Source organism: Columba livia, chromosome 7 (genome assembly GCF_036013475.1).
Source record: "Columba livia isolate bColLiv1 breed racing homer chromosome 7, bColLiv1.pat.W.v2, whole genome shotgun sequence".
Lineage (NCBI taxonomy): Eukaryota > Metazoa > Chordata > Aves > Columbiformes > Columbidae > Columba > Columba livia.
Window position 1 is genome coordinate 34,925,702 of NC_088608.1, and position 17,745 is coordinate 34,943,446.

The 17,745-nt window shown below is 38.4% G+C and overlaps 1 protein-coding gene across 4 annotated transcripts in view; it reads left to right on the forward strand.

Moving 5' to 3' along the window:
• TRAF3IP1 (TRAF3 interacting protein 1) overlaps positions 1–17,745 on the forward strand; it is a 41,785-nt gene that overhangs the window by 8,836 nt on the left and 15,204 nt on the right. For 3 of the 4 annotated variants that reach the window (XM_065069223.1, XM_065069224.1, XM_065069225.1), the window contains 5 exons: positions 258–335; positions 7,262–7,337; positions 12,452–12,550; positions 16,480–16,570; positions 17,285–17,368. In XM_065069223.1, the coding sequence (XP_064925295.1) occupies positions 258–335; positions 7,262–7,337; positions 12,452–12,550; positions 16,480–16,570; positions 17,285–17,368 (428 nt within the window). The remainder of the gene's footprint in view (positions 1–257; positions 336–7,261; positions 7,338–12,451; positions 12,551–16,479; positions 16,571–17,284; positions 17,369–17,745) is intronic. The other variant, XM_065069226.1, reaches the window with a different exon arrangement.

Consider the following 17,745-nt stretch of genomic DNA (forward strand, 5'->3'; position numbering starts at 1 on the left):
ACTTCTGTCAGTACCTGTCTGCTGGCCTTAAGGATTCTTACTTTCTGGTATTACTCAGAAAGAACAATGTTAAACTGTTGATTTTGCTTGGTCAGTCACCTGTGCAGGTGAGTCGAGGTGAAGAGGGCAGGTAGGTGGATAAGGAACACTGTTGTGAAGTGCTCAGTTCTACTCCATGCTAATTTCCACTTTCACGTTATTCAGGTAAGCAGCTCCTTCTCAGCACACTGAATCTAAAGCAATTAATTTCTTGTCAGTCAGCAGATGCTGAGGAATCCTCGCGTGGAAAAATGCAGAAGCCCACTAAAGACAGCAAGTGCCAGCCAGATAATGAGGTTAGTAGTACAGAAGGTCTGGGAAGGTGAATATTGAAAGTGTTGCATTTTAGAATGATTTGGGAGGCTGCACGGGAGGAACGTAGGATTGAAAGGTAGGTAGTTGACAAGTTTTAGGGCTGTAAAATAGATGCTTGCCTGGTTTTATTTATTTATAAATTTAGCTGAGCTTGGGCAAAAAAACATCTACTTGGTTTACTTCATTTTCCAGATTTTAGTTCTGTGTATAGATATGTTGGGTACTTCAGGAAAAAAAACAGTTATTTGTTCAAGTTTTCTTTCTATTCCTCTGAATCTTTCCTGGAAAGCTGTTAGGATTATTTTTTATTTGTACTTTAACAGAAGTTACTGTTTTGGCAAGAAAACTAGTCCAGTGTTGTGTCTGGGCCTACATTTTGCAGCTGGATGATGGAAGGGCAGGATAGCAACTCACTGATTTCCTCTGAACAGTAGCTGTTGCTTGTGATACCGTTGTGTCTGCATCTGCTGCTTCTTGATGACCTGAGGCAATTTGGGGAATTATGAAGCCATATGGCTAAATGTTTAAAGAGCGAGGCTTCAATAAATTAACCTAAAGCAGCTCAGGGTAGGAAAAAACAGGCGGGATCCCAAGTCTAGCAGGAGTCTCTGCTGAGAGCCTATGGGCCACTGACATCATTGTGTCTTCTACATAGATGACAAATTTATAGCTATCCTTTGACTGAAATCCAACCAAACTTTTTAAATTATTGGCACTTGGAGGGAGAGCTTATAAAACAGTTTTTAGCCTGAAGCAAACGTTCATGGCCAAGTTAAACTTCCTGCAAATTTGGTTTCTAATGGAAATTCTGAGCCTCATCCCAAACTATCGTCGTGCTCTTGGGCACCACAATAATACATTGGGGCAGTAAAGTTTCATTTCCCGTCTTAAGTGCTTTTGGGAGTGATTCCAAGGCATATGGGTTTATTACCTTAAATCTAGGTGACATGCTTTTCCTTTGCTTGCTTGCATAACAGTAGACGCTGCTTAGTTTTTAGGTGATGAAAACACACAATTTAGGCCGGTGTGTGACAAATGGACGTCTTCTTAAAACTGTGCCAGAGAGGAACGAAATGTAAATGTTCCCAATGAATTTTTAGAGCTGGAGAGCTAAGATAGCTCCACAAAGTGATTTAGAGGAAATTCCAGCATGAAATGAATTCTGATGGATTGGGGTTGATCATCCTATCCTCACAGTAGTTTCGCAGCAGGGTAATGCCTTTATTTCCAGGGATTTACCCTGATTTAAACTCCTGTAACTCCGTTTAAGTCACATGGCAGAGAAACAAGTGTATTAAAAAGAAGGGAAACAGTTTGTGTCTTTATGCACCTGGAGAGTATTGAATTGTAGTTTGTAGTCTCTGCTGCATAATTAATAAATCTTCCTCACCTGTCTTTAGCTTTTTGAAAATATAATACAAGCAAAACAATTGCAGGAGCCCCTCTCAAGCAATGGCTGATATGCCGGTATGGAACATGTCACCCACTCTTTTCTGCCCTGAGGATTAACCTCCTCTTGTTTACTGGTTTGTTCCTGTCACGCTCACTTGCCGCCTTACCCTGGCTCCTCGTCCCACTCTGGATTTTTATCCTCGCTTTCGTAGCCACAGCTTCTCTTTCTTTCCAAGCCTAGTCTTATGTAGCTTCACGGCGTTATGAACTATTTGTCTTCCACTTGGTTTTTATCTTACTTCTTTCATATTTGAATTAGGCTCTTTCTTCAGACACACTGCTTGGCAGCATAAGGACATAGAAACAGTGTGGGGGTAAAAAGCAGTGGGGAAATGGGAACTTTTATTTCTTTGAGATGTCTGTGGAATTTCAGGCTGAATGGCTGCTATGCTGCATTTACTTTAGAGAAAAAATTAATTTAGCGCTTTTTTTTTTCCCCATATCCTACATGTGCAGCAAAGCTGTCACTTAAAGCTTAGTTCCTGGCTTTGCTCCTGTGAGATTAGGAGTCTAAATAAGATTCTATCCATATTCATGCAAGCCTTAATTTTTCTTGCTGCTAATTATCAGAGGCTAGCTTTAAAATGCTACTTAAATTTTGACAGGTTGACCATTTTTTTTTTCCTAAATGTATTTTCTTGGTACCGAAGAAACTCTCTATGTTACCCAGCATGTAATAATCATCACATGAGTATCTATAATTTTCTGGAACTAAAAGAAAGCAAATATTAGTCGGAATTAAGAAGAGACATTTGGCTTACACATGGCCATCAGAAGAAGGCTCCTTGCTGCTTCAAGGCTACTGTTTGTGATCAGAGCGAGTTGTATTCTGTTAGCTCTCAGTCCATCTCAAGCAAAAGTCTAGTTTAAAATGGAAGCGTCGTAACATGACTGACTGACCTCCTAAGTAATAAAGATAACTTTGTCTTTTGACAAAAGGTGATCGAGGTCATAGAGCTTCTGAGTGTATGGTGCTGTTTATATGAAAGTGGCTGCAGAACAGGTATGTCATTTACCCCTCAGGCCAAACACATTGGAAAAGTCTCTTCTATTTTACAGATGGCTGTCGAAACTCTTGGCTGAAGCTTTTTCTAATATCCTGTCACTTTTGGCCACTTCTCTAATGACTTTTATTGTTGCCTACAAACTGTATTGCTCTGGAACTGGTCACTTGAATCAGCATCTAAGTCATATCTAATAAACTTCTATTTCTGTTGCAACTCATCTCAACTGTATAATGAAACAACTCCTGAATGAAAAAAAGACATAACTGCCCCAGAAGCAGCAGGAGAGAATTGTTATGTGGAAATCTACTGGATGTGCCTCTGATGTTTTTGTTCCAGTGCTGTGAACGACCCTCTCTTTTTGGTGTCAGTTATTCATCACTGGCTCATGTAACAGAAACCTATCATTGAAACTTAGACTTTGAAAAGTGGGATTTTTCTAACAGTTCTTTTTGCATTTGAAAGGTTTTAATTAGCAGAAGCTAACACCAATAAAAACACTTTGTGAGCCTTCAATTGAGGAGAAGGTAATTGATCAATATTTTCCTAATAAGTTTTATCACTACAGCAAAGTGACCTTAGCAAATAGATATCTTGCCTTGTTGCTGTTGCACACTAATAAATTACACCTGTTAATAATGATAGCCATTTTAGGAATAAATACTGGGAACAAAGTTTGAGGGAAAGCGCAAAGACAGTTTTTGAGGGATATGTAGCTTGCAGTAAAAGCATTAGCAATGAGCTGTGTTTATTTGCTGAGGAATAGGCTGTTGTACAATATTTGTGTATTTGTATATATAGGTTTATTTATGTAAAACATCTAATATTTATATACATAGTATTTACATTACACATGGAAATATAGCTCTGGGCACTGTGGATGTAATTAAAAGCCATCCAAAACATTATGGAGAGACAGAATCATGGAATCATTTCAGTTGGAAGAGACCCTCAGGATCATTGAGTCCAGCCATAGATGATTAAGTTATATTCCTGTTCACAGACTTAGTTATTTTTTTATTTTTAGTGAACTATTGATGCATTTGATGAATTAGAGGGGGAAAATACCAGTGGCTTATTTATGTAATGAGTTGTCCCCTCCCTTGCTTGGATAGGAGTGTTTTTTCTGCTTTTTGACTGCCGATGCATGGAGCTGCCGTGGCTAGGGGAGATGTGTGTTGAGCACGTACAGAATTCGTTATGAGAGCAGTATAAAAGTCACTGATAACAACTGTTCATGGCATCTAATAAATAGACAGTTTGGTTGTTGCATGGAAAGGGGAAGGAATTGGCAGTTTGGCAGGTTGTCTTTTCAGAGCATATTTCTCTTCTTGACCTCCTGAAACATAAGAAATCGTTGTTTTCTTCTATCTTAAATTAAAAGTCAACCTATTTAAAGTTTAATAATAAGGACAAAGTAGCAGTTTGGATGGTTCACAGCAGGCTGCTGTATCCTCTCCAAGTAGAAACATAATTACTCAAAACTGGGAAATGTTCATACATCTAGGATTCCACTTTAATATGTTTTTTCCAGGATGGTGTGAGATGAAGTGTAAGATTTTGTTTTAATGGCTCCAGTGACTGCTTTTCAAAGTCTTGGAGCCTATGAATGTTTAAGAAGAAAAATGACCTATTTTATCTCCCTTTGGAAAGACTCAAATCATAAATATTGTGGGATTTATGTTTTTGTGTGCTACCATAGTGATTAAATTTTAGCTTTTACTTTGCACCTGTTGCCAGTGTGCACATGTGGCTCTACAAAAATGTTAAGCAGTGTTTGTAGTCACTACCTGACATAAATAAATGACTGAATCCACTCCTCCAGAAGCCTCAGCACCTATTCTCAACTCCTTCCCCACCTGTGCTAATAATTACATCACCCCAAGAGCTGCTGAAGTCTGAGTGAACCAGATGTGGCCTGTGGGCCTGTAGAGCCAGACTCTGATGGTATGTAAGCTTTACTTTTGCTCCTTGCATAGTGTCGTGATTGTGAAAGATGGTAGTAATTAAGATGAACCGAGATTAAAATTAACTACTTGAATATTAGCTATGCATTTTGGACTTCTGTCTATTTTTCTTTATAATATGCCAGCCTTCTCTAAAGAGTGAAGCAAAAGTATTAGTAGCTCTGGTTGTGGGTCAAATAATAATTGTAAAAAACCACTGAAGACAGTGGAAGTGAAAACTAGTTCATGTCAAAGCAGGACTGTGTACAGGCCATTCAACTAGATTTTTACGGAGCGTAGGATGTGGGGCTTGCTTTTGGTTGATCAAATACCTTGAAATTCTGAGCACAACTGTTATATGACATTCATGGAGGTGAAGGAGATGTAGTTTCTAAAGGACATAAACTAACTGTTGAAGCCAACTCTAGTGTAGACTTCCGATTAAGCATCTCCAAACAGTTAAATTTTTCAGTTGCATACCGTGATTATCTGTTGTTAAGGAGCATTTCCCCTTCGTTTGTCAAGAACTTTGGTTGAGCTCATGGTGCATTATAGCATATAGAAAAGCAACATTTGCCTTCAAAGCAAACTTATCACCATGTTCCTGACATGCCAACTTAATTCCTTCCTTCCTGTAGCTGTGTCTCCAGCACCAGTGGGTACGTTATTGTAAGCTTGTAGAGCTGGGATGTTTCTCTCGCATGTGCACCTAAAGTAGCTGGAGTAAAAATACATACCAGCATCCTATGTTTCTAAACATCTTGTAGTGCTATTTTCCATTACGACATATATGGTCCATTGCCCAGTATGCGAGATATTATGGAAAATGAATGTTTTACATGGTGTAATTTGACAATTTTCTCTTGCAGGCTGATGGAACATATAATGTTAACATTTGCATAGAAATGGAAGAATTTGTAATTCTCCTTTATGTTATCAATATAGTCAGTAGGGCTGCCAATAAATCTTGGATGTAAACTGCACGGACTATTAATTCATGCAAACTACAAAAAGTAGATAAGGAGGAAATCCTGTGAGGTGCTAAACATATTTCAGGATTTTCGCTAAGATGCAAAGATACGTTATAGGGATAGAAAGCACAGAAACATAAAATGGTATTTATAATCACCTATACTTTATCTATTGTGTGCAGAGGTGGTTGCTTCCTCGTTAGAAAAAAATGTTGCTAAAAAAATCAGGGAGTTAGGTAAAATGGACAGGAAAGTTATCATAGAATAGAAACATAGAATTGTTTCTGTTGGAAGAGACCCTCAGAATCTTCGAGTCCAACCACAGCCTAACTGTAGCACTAAACCATGTCCCTAAGAACCTAATCTAAATGCCTTTTAGACACCTGCAGGGATGGTGACTCCACCACTTCCCTGGGCAGCCTGTTCTAAGTTACTAGAAGCACGAATGGCTTGTTGGAAGCTACTAGTTTATTAGTATGTATATCTGCTCCTTCTGCTGGCCAAGGCTGGTGTAAGGGGATGGGCTGACTCCTTCCCACCTTGATCCCGTACCCAGGAGCATTGGTGGGCTGGCAGGAGCCCTCCTTTACACCTTGCACCTTCTCTAGAGGCATTTGGGCCTTGGCTGTGCGGCAGCTAGTAGTAAATGTGTAGTATACCCTGCCTGTAGCAGTGGCAGCTCTCACAGACCTGCCCTTCCACAACATGGTGCCTTTGCAGAAAGTGTTGGCAGTCAGGTGTTCTTGGCTTCAGGCACTGTAAGCTATATCCAGAGAAAACAAAATCATTCTTGTGTATACTCGCCTGCTTTAATTTCCTGGCCTCTCCGAATCATTTTCGGCCTAAGGTCAACGTCCTTAGAAGTGGCGTGAATTTTCCTCCAGTTTGATCTTTTCCACTTTTGAACTCTCATCCTCCTTCCTGTAACAGTCGCATGTTCAGGTCATTCGTTTCTTGTTTGCTGGACTTTCTGGCAGTACCCATTTCTCAGTTCTTCATGACCTTTGTCCAGGAAAGCTGCCACTCAACTAAAGGACTATGCAGGTCTAGTGGCATAGTTTTTTAGTCTTTGCTTCTAGTTTGGAATGAAATTTAAAAGACTTACCAGAAGGTTGAAGAGGAACTATGTAGCTGATGTAGCTGAAACATATGGGTGATCATAAGCATCTTATTCCTTTCGGTAGCTCACTGGTAACTGAGCTTTGTGTCCCAAGACCAGAAGTGGCATCGTAGATGCTCCACAGGTTTCACAAGATTGCTCACCCTTGAATAATTTTAGTTCACATTTGGAAGTTGTTTTTACAAGAATGAAATCTAATCATATAGTTCATTTAAAAGAAAATAGCTAGCCTGTATCCAGAAAAAATACCTGCGGACTTTGGGGAAAATAGACTTGACATAGTCTTATACGTGTGGGTCAGTTTTGTAAGTGAATACTTTTTATGTATAATATATGTAGATAGAAAGCAACACATATAGGTAAAGTTTATCTATAAATATATACATTTGTGGGCTTTTCTTTTTTTTATTTTAGAGTGAAAGTCCTGCAGGAATATCAAGGCAGCCTTCAACAAAAGGATCAAGGCAACATGCCAGACCCGGAGGAGAAGGTAACTAGAGGGAGGATATTATTTCTATTAAATATGCTGGAGGGTTATTGAATAGGAATAGCATAAATACTTAAATATCCGTGTTTATTATTTTCAGTGCTTGTTTTATACTCCCGCTCTGCATTTATGAATCCAATAGGCAATTTTTCTGCATGGGTTTGATACATAGAAAGTGCTACTAGGTTCAATTTGCTCTCATCTCACATGCACAACTGCAGATGTAAATTCAGCCTGCTCTTGATATGTATTTTCTCTCTGAGTGCCCTTTTTTAGATGGTCTACAACTATTTATTTTTCTGTTCTTTTCCCAAGAACTGTTTCTTTGCTTCATCATCTAGCAAGTTCAGACAGATATGTCTTCCAAAATTTTGGGAGGCTTTTTTTTTTATCCCTTTCACTGAGGATTAGTGTAGAGTATGTCTGCATTGATAAAATTATTGCACGTTACCTTTACATAAAGTCACAGGTAAAGGTTTGTTAAATGTTTACTGTAGAGCAGTATTTTTGTTTTAGTATGACTTAAGATACGTTGTTTAAGGTTGTTTTAATAAGATGAAAGACACTTGTGTGTATCCTTCAGGGATAAATCGTACAGCCATGAACCCTGAATTTGTAACTTCTTCACTTACTAATACTTAGGAAGAGTTCTCTTCCTGAATTTGGCTAGGGAATCCAAACTTCATTTATTTTCTGATCTCTTCAATTGTTTCTCAAGGATCTGAAGTCTTAGTGTTTGGTGTTTAGAAGTTTTGGGTTTATAAATGAAGAGATCATATTTGTCAAAAAAAAATGACCAAAAGAAAAAAGGCTCATTCCCTGAGATTAACTGAATACTGGCCAGTGCAAAAAGAAATTTCCTGGGGTATTTGTTTGCTAAGCGATATATTAAGCCATCCACATTTGTGTAAACTTTCTGGGGTTTCTTTGGTGCAAAGGTGGTGGGGTGAATTCAAGATTAGCCAAAACCTTTCTGAGTGATTTCCATAGCTTGGGACATTTACAGTACTGCAAGAGTAAGCTGGAAAACATGTGAAGATAAGGTGTTAAGCAGAACCTCTGGCATTTGATGACTAGAGAAGATTTCTCAGAGTATTGAAACAGTGGCACATGTTTGTAGATCTTTGACTTTCTCCAATGTCTGTCGTTAGAGCTGTGGTCAGCTGTGTTGCACCTGGGCTGGTGTTAGGAGCTTGTGATTTGGGTTTAACAGGAAGGAATCCTGTCCCATGTCACCTTCTACAGCAGCTCAGCCGTGTGTAAGGAACCAAGCCCTTTGGCGTTTCTGCTGAGAGTGCTGGGAAAGAAAGGCCGGATATTGATTTGTTATCGAGGAATTATCAGGAGGAAAAGAGGATCTGTAAAGGGCCCGTCTCTTTGTGCTGGGCAGGAGCTGCGCCTGGTTGCCCCTGATGGGTCTGTGGTGTCAGGACTCCAGACTGAATCCTGGCTGTGCTGGTCTGGACAGCACACAAGGAGGTAGTTCTGGAGTCGTCTTGTCCTTATGTCGGTGCTAGATCTGTCCAGGCTGTCACTTGTGATAAGAGATCTGTGGTATCCGTGCTTGCCCAGTAGGAGGTGGATTGATGTAAACTGTAATTGTATTGATTACAGGCCATTTTACCAACCTTTGGATGGTAACCTCTTCTGAGTCTTTGTTGACTGGAGCTATTTAGCAAACGGTATAATCATCAATAAACATTCCTTCTCCACCTGCATTAGTCATTTCTCCTTGTCCCTTTAGGCAAGACTGAAGTGAAGATTTTAGTCCTGGTATAGTTTTGACTGAGTATAACAGACAGTTGTTCTAGGCTTTACAAATAAGTAAATAATTTTATTTTAGCTGTTAATGTATTTCATTGCAATTGCTTATGTCACCAGCTTTTAAAAATACTGTATTTGCATACTAAGTGGAAACTAGATTCTCTTCAGAATATCCCAAGTACTTAATACTTTCACATCAGGAAGAAAGGAATCTAAACTTATTACTGCTAGTCCTTGGTGTAGGAAGGCTAATAGAAGGAGGCTGGAGAAACACATAGGTAAGGAATAAAACCCGCTGCTAACCAGAGCTCATGTGATGACAGTGCAACTGCAAGACCTGCTTATTTACTTTGATTCAAGTTTTCTGTCAATGATTTTGTGCCCTGGGAGATGATATTTTATTTTTAATGAAGAAGCCAATATACATAAGTCAGTTTAACATATCAGTTCAGAAGATACAATAACACCTGTGAATTGATACCTGTTAAACAGCTAATTCTGGCTAAAGACGTACTGTTTAGACTAATGAAGCACGAAGATCTTAATACACTCAATCTGCCAATGTCACTATTTTTAATCTATATAAAGAGATTCTGTGTTGCTGTATCATCACAAGCATCTATGGGTTTCTTTTTTGGTTTGTGTTTTAGTAGGTTTCCATGTGTCTGAAGCAAAATACTGAAGTTATATCAGGGTTTGGGTAGTGTTTTCATATTAACCAATAGCCATGTTTTCAAAAGGGCTTTGGGGAAAAAAATAAAAGAATGTTTAGATACCTTAAATACTTTGAGAAAGGTCTGGCACTTTGGACATGAACGTCTGTTGACTTAGGGGCTTAATTCAAGTTGGTGCTTGAAAATTGAAAATTTTATGTCACATCTCATGTACTTATGTGCTGTGAGGTTTTAATAATTTTGTAGATGAAAAATACCATCTGGATTCCATTAAATGTAGTCTTATTTTACTACTTAGTGATCCTTAGCTGATTCTGTAATATTTTTATTTCCCAAGATTTGAATATTTGTTTTATAGCCTGAACTAGCACTGAACTACAGTGACTAGACATGCCCCATTTTATAGGAACATCCCTTCTTTAAAATCAGGATCCAGTTTTTCTGATAAATGAAATATGGTTAACAACTTATCCTGTGTTTTGGTTTTAGGGTAAATATTTTAATATACTCATCTTTCATGATGCAGCAGGTCAGCACACTCAAATTTCAGTTTTCCTCTGTGAGAAATACTTTTGGGCATTAGCCCTCAGCAGAGCCGCAATAGGTGAGTAAGGCTGCTCCAGTAAGTCATCCAGAGCGTAGTAAAAACCTTCTGGAGTGATGTGGATGCCTGTTGCACAGTTGTTTCTGTAGTTGTTGTTGACAACAATCAGAGCTTCCTATGTTTTCTAGTATTAACTGGAGATAAATAAACGCACAACAAGAGAACACACAAGGGTTAGTGTCATGACTGAACATGTAATAAAGAAAACAACTGGTGAATGGAGTTAAGCAAAACCAGGTATTTTTGTTATCCTAGTAATGAAAACAAGTTATACCAACATTTGCTTACCTCCAGTAGAAACAAGTTCCTAATGGTATTGGAGCAAATGTGTGGTTTCTTTTTTTTTAATATAGTTAATGTTACATTTATTACTACTCAGGCAAAGACTGCTTTTATATTTGCAACATGCCTTGCAGCAAAACTTGGATCATGGAATAGAGACCATTTTTGCTAATTTAAAAGCTGATTGGTAAATAGAACATGATTTTATTTTAAACTTGTATTTGGTCTTAATGGCAATCTGAACAGGTTTCCTTTCAGACATCGAATTAGTTTCTAAATGAAAATGATGGAGTAAAGTGCTTCACTTTCCACTGTTGGTTTGGCTTTTCTGCTGAGCTCCAGAGCTTCTGGGTAGCTTGTAGCACTGCTGGATAGGTAGGTGATGAATGTTTAAATGCTGTTTCAGTTTTATTAAACGACGACTCACCCTGGCCTTAGCACAGGTAAAGTGCTTCTTGACCGTCCTCTGCTGCGTATTAATCTCCTCCTAAACTAGTAGAACTCAGTATTCTTACTGCAATGGACTATATGTCTTTGTGGCATGGGGGGACGAGTAGATCCTCTGCCATTGATCTGTATGTCCTGAAACCTTCAGCTTTATGTTGCATGCAGTAGTTTCATTGCTGGTTTTGGATGTTCCAACCCAAGCATTAGGCAGGGCTCTGTCTAGTAAATCTTTTCCTGTGCGCTCAGATCTATTTGCTGATTTGTTCTGGTGGTGGAAACATTGCCTGAGGTTTTGTGGCTGTAGATGGGGGCCCTGGAATCCGTTCTTTACCTTTGCATTACAGTTACCTGTTTGCAGATAAGGAGACCTGGAAATGGTGCGTTCAGTTCCTGGGTAGTGCTTCAGGTAGCTCGAATTTAAGCACTTTCTGTATCTATTATCTTGCCTATTTCTGAATTAGTTCTACTTCTGTTGCGTTTTGAGGAGTGTGAGAACTGAACATATTACTCCAAGTAAAGGCGGGGTGTGTGTGTGTATATATATATATATATATGTATACACAGATATATTTAATAAGACTAAAGCTAAATATTATACCCATTTAACTTTTCGTGACCACGTGTGTTCAGTGCACTGGTATATTTTCAGGAATTATGTACAACCGGTACTGAAACATTTCTCCATTGCGTCCCTCTGCCCTGAATGTCTCTTCTCCCTGCGCAGATAATTTAGAAATCAGATGTATACCTGAATATTTCAGCCTTCTGCTGCTGAGTGTTACTTGGCTTTTGTCAGTGTTGTCCTGTTGTAACTGGGGGAATTAATTTAAGGTAATTGGTAGATTAAATGTTCTTTCATTTCTTTACAAAAGTAAAACTGTTTTAGGTAACATCAGAGGTGAATAACTTTTGTGGACCAGGCACTTCTATGGCATTACCAGCAAGTTATGGACTTCAGCTACCAGACATCAGCTTTTCTTGCTTGAAATTTCTCAATGGCTTTAGTATGAAATGTATTTAAAACTAAAGCCTTTGAAACAAACTGAAGTGCATGATACATTCCAAGGAGTATATGTACAATATTGTGTATTGTAGCAATTATGAGGTAAATATTTACCTTTTTAAGGTAAGTATTGTGTTGTTTCACCAGCTATTGATAAGGAGTTAAATCAGTGGTCATGTAAAAAGTCTTTGTGAAGTTTGAATGTTATTTATTTACACTCAAGATGGTTTCTTAAATTAGGATGGGCCCTTAAAGAAATAGTAACAGGTATTTAGCATGGCTTTTTATTTTAAATTTTTATTGTATCTTTGGTTTCATTTGATTATAAACTGTTTTGTTATAGGAACTGTGGAAACAAAGAACATGCCAGATAGGATTTCAGAGGACAATGCTGCTAAACTGCAAGAGAAAGCTGAACCAGGACTTGCAGTAAAACAGAAAGGTGGGGAGAGTAAAAACTTGACTGCCTTGGAAAGGTTAACTTGGGTGCTGTGGAGTCGAACTTGAATCCATGCAGCTAAATGATTTAAGGAGGGTGATTTACACTTAATCCAACTGCTGCCCTGTGTTTTAATCACATCTTGTGATTAATGTCCTGTTTTGAAAACTCTGTGTTCTTTGATAAAATAGTTACTTTACATTCTCTCCTTCCTTACCCTTACGCAAGTTTTCAAAGAGGCCAGTGCTTAGAGTGTCATGAGGAAAATGCAGAGCTGGAGCTGCTGTGCCTGAATCCCTTGGTGACTTGTTCTGTGTGAGAACTGAATCATTGCACGTTGCCTTTTTGTACAAATATTTGGGAGTCTCAGTGTTTGCATTTTACAGGATTTTAGAGGAAAATTCCATCTCTGCATTCTTGTTTCTTCATTTGTTTTTCAAGTTGTATATAGCTCCCAAGACAAAGGTTGTTCGTGAGGTATTTGTATCCAGCTATGGTATTTGTGGAGCTATAGAAGCAAAATGTAGGAGGAAGAACTGAGATTTAAGCAAAAAGCTACATTTTTGTTTTCTCCAGATCCAGATGCTTGACCTAGTTGGGACAGTGGATACCATGTACGTGGGAGGTCAAAGGCTCTTTCCCAGTCCACCTGTGGCCTTCAGGGCCTCGTAGCTGTGTCAGTCTAATGAAATGTAGATGGTTGGCCAAGACATTTGTGTGACCTTACACAACTGGGAGAACTTCCACGCTAATTCGTTTTAATCTTTTGGAGCTGTTTTGTCTATTGGAATCTATCTGTTATGGAATATATCTTCATATTCCTCTCTTTCTAATTTGAGTGTTTGTAAGAGGAGAACCCCAGGTTCATTATTGATTTGGGTTGGATTCTCAGGTGGTGTAAGAACCAAATATTGTATTGACTGTTCTTTATTTTCAGCATTATTCAATAAGATGGTGTAATGTATTAGTGCGTTAGTGAACCTTAATTTTCTCTAAGTTCTTATAGAAATGAAATTGTTGTTCATACACCTAATTGCTTTCATAGTTGGAATGTAGAATCAAGTGTGACAATCGATAAGAACAGTCATTGCAGATAGCTAATTTGGATGTGTGTTTGGCCAGTAATCATAAAGAGATGAACGATCCTTTCTGCTGTGTATTTGAGTCTTCAACTGCAAACCGAAGTTGTGCAGATTTCCAAAGGAAGAATCATTTATAGGATTTTAAAAACATTGTTTACTGGATGAAATAAACTTATTTTCCTGACCTTTTGGAGTTTCATTTCTTCATTCTGCTTCAGTCTTATATTCTGTTTCTGAGCATTGAGGCTCTGAATGTTTCCATTGTGGTGGGTTTTCTTTTTCTTTATAAACGAGGATTTGTCAGCATATCAATTGTTCTCCCGTGGTGTCCTCCATTAGGAATCCTCACTGGCTAGTTCATGGCAGCGTCTTAAATAAGTGTATGTTTAAAGCTTTCTGGCAAAGGAGTGTTCTGGCTGCCTCAGCTATTTGCTCATATGCCCATGAAGTTACTTAGGTTCCACTTTCTTTAGACACGTGCACATAAATGCTAGCAAGAGATAGGCCAAGAAGAAATGGCCTCAGGTTGCACCAGGGAAGGTTTAGATTGGATGTTAGGAAAAAATTCTTCACGGAAAGGGTTGTTGGGCATTGGAACAGGCTGCCCAGGGAAGTGGTGGAGTCACCATCTCTGGAGGTGTTTAAGAGGTGTTTAAACAAGGTTCTTGGGGACATGGTTTAGTGCCAAAGCTAGGTTATGGTTGAACTTGATGATCCTGAGGGTCTCTTCCAACCCAAATGATTCTATGCATAAGCACTGTCTCATTTGCTTACGTAGCTGGTCCACGATACTGTTTGGTTGTGCATTAGATTTGTCCTCCAGTGAACTCCAATGGAATTAAATGGAAACTGGGTGTTGAGACTGCTTGAAAATCACAATCACTGCTGTTCCACAACTCCAAACCTACCTTTGGAGTTAGAGAAGAGCTGAAGATAGTTCTTCCACAAGGTTTTCAAGGGCTTAGGTGGTACCTTGTAATACTTTTTTTAAGGAGTCCCTTCTGTGAACTGCCTCTGAATTTCCTCTGGACCTTTAATTTTCATATTTGTGGACTGTGTAAACTTACTTTGAGGGGTGAGCAGTCCCCATGCTTTAGTAGTTCTAAGTAGATTGGCATGGCTTTGCCTCTCAAGTCTGTTGTACCATTTACACATCTCATGCAACTTTCAGGAGCGTCTACTTGGAGACAAATCAAGACAAATATTTTGATCCTCCAATGTCTTTTGACTTTCAAAAAAGTTTCATTTCTGATGAGTGTGTTTTGCTTGGTGACCAGAATAGTGATGTCTTTAGCAGGGAAGTGTGAGTTTGTTGGAAACTACTCCCTACTGTGTTTGTCCCTGTTCTTCTGGTCCCAGTAGCAGTTCCCAAGTAAGAGGTTGGCTATAGTTCTTGTGTTCTTCATGCCTGACTTGGTCAGATTATTATTATTAAAGAATTTGTACATCTTCTTTGAAAAATCAACATCCTTGTTATTTCCAGGTGAATTCGCCAGCAACTCAAACAACATAGTGACAAAAGATCAGCACTGAACATACCAATGATAGTTAAAAACTTCTAATAGAAAAAAATAGGGCCTTTAAATAAAGCACTTTTCTGGTTTAGTGCATTTTTTTCCTTTTATGCTATGGATTAAATAATTTTTAAACTGTAACAAAACATAATTTAGCTATGTTTGAATGCTTTCAGTGGCCTTTATCCAAGTAGTTTCTATTTAAAATGATACCAAAATCCATCTATGAAAGTGCTTTCTGCTTTGGATTAAGTGTTTTCGGGGAAAAAAAAAAAGTAATAGTTTATGAGAACTTTATGGGTTCTAACTTGAAAATAAGCAGAACCTGTGGGGAACTGTTTGCAATATATTACAGGTAGTTATTGCAACAACTAGATTAATAAGACGTACTTTTTCCATTTTCTTAATGTCAGTACATGACATTATTTCCCTCCTATTAGTTGTTGCATTTATGACTTCTGTTCATATTAAAAGTGAAAGTGATCCACAAAACGTCTCCTCAAATAGCTGGATAATTGGGCCAGTAACAGTCAGTAAATCTGGAAATCTGGTGGGTCCCTGAAGCATCCCTTGGTTTGCTCAGTGCAGGTGTGACAGCGCTGGGCTGTGATACCATCACCGCTCTGACATTTGAGAGATAAACTGGTCAGAGTAGCTCAGTGGGAAACCTATCAACTGGGAAGCAGCGGTTAAACTGGTTCTGTCTTGATTTAAATTGCGAATGGGGTCAACACTAAGGAGAACATAATTGTGGTGGGATTCCAGGACAAGCCCTCAAATCATAGAATCCTTGATGTAGAAGGGGACAGACAGACAGAGGTCAGCCAGTGCAACCCCCTGCTCAAATCTAGGTCAACTAAGAATACCAGTAGAGTAAAATAAGAAGTTAAGGTAAACAAAAGAAAGGTTAAAAAACCCCAACGTAATAGAGAATATAGATTTTTTTAAATAATATTTTTTCTTTTATGATTTTGTGTAATGAGCAACTTGAAATATTGCAGATGTTACCATGCAACTATGGAAGAATTGAGTGAGGTGATGTCAATTTCATAGATGAGGGAATTTCACAATATTAAGAAACAAAAAATAAAGTTTGAATGCCATTTCAGTGTCCCTTTTGAATTGTGAATGTTGAGAGATGTTTAAAGATGGGAAGCTCACAAGATATTTAACGCTTATATAAGCTTACAGAATTTTATTTCTAATTTTAAAAGTTTGTCATGTGATGCATTTTGTGAGCACACATTCAAGTATTGTGCTGATAAGGTCAGTCATAAGAAAAGTTAGATTTGCCTTGACAGCTAAGCGAAAATTGTTTGCTTGTTTCATTTAATAGAAGGAGAAGCAGAGAACTTGGCTCCTGAGCAGGCTGCAGTATCTGAAAATGCTGAAGTACCTCATGATCTTCCACCTCAGCCCATCCAAAGGTTTGTTCCTATCATTTATTCTGTTTGCCTCAAACTATGATGTGTATGGAGGTCATACAGTCAGTCCATTTGAAAACAGCAGGGAAACTTGGAACAAGACATTTCTGCTAGTGGTATCACATAATAAATATTAGCCCACATATGCTTGCTTGCCTTTATTCATTTTCATTTCCTTCTACAAAGCAAATTTTTAACATTGTGAAGTGTTTCTGACTTATTTTCTTAATCCATGAAGTGGTCCAATGTAACATTAAAATATGAGGGATACATGGAGAGTCTAATGAGAAGAACATTGCATTGCATACGCGCAATTGCCTTTTAAATCCCCATTTGCTTTTTCTTTGCCTGGCAAAGTGTAATAGTATCACTTGTGAAAATCTTTTTTTCCCATTTATTCTGCAGTGTGTACTGTTAATGCTAAATTTGTTGTTAATGGTAAATAACTGTGCTGTACACAAGTTATTTTTTAGTGAGACAAAGCAAAAGGTGGTTCTGCACAAAATCATAATTTTTTATTTTAGGACACGTTTTCTAGATTTTCCTAGACTCCTACTGGTATAACAAGTATTGCAATATTGGATTGCATACTGGCGGTGTTTTCAGTGTTTTTATGCTTTGGTTAATTTACTCAGCTCGTGTGTGTGTACGTCTGTTCCTTTGGATGACACGATGCTGCTGCTTCTAGTAAATGAAAATTCCTCTTTGTAATTGCAGACGTATTCCCCGCCCTAGCAGTGCAAGACCAGCACCGCCCCGAGTAAAACGTCAAGAAAGCTCAGAGGTCTTACCTCCAGAAAGGTAAGGAATGTGGGAGATGCAGAGCAGATGTTTCTAGCTCTTGTGCCCCAATATTCTCAGATCTTCTGTGCCTCACCAGCTGCTCAACAGCTTCAGGATGGATCATCCCACTCTTAACTGACTCAGAGTGGAAAATTCAAGCCTGATTTATTTATCTTATTGTTTCTGCAAATCCTGTGCATTATCTAAAAGCTGTGGTTGGTAGTCACATCTAAAAGTTCAAAAATATACCTGTTTTTTTTTTTGCCTTTGGGAACTCTGAAACAGATAACCATAGAACATTAATCTAAACTGCGACTAGAAGAGATCTGTGAAACGTGCAGTGCATATCCCATGTTCTAAAAAGGCTGAAACAGCCATTTAAAACTACGGACCAA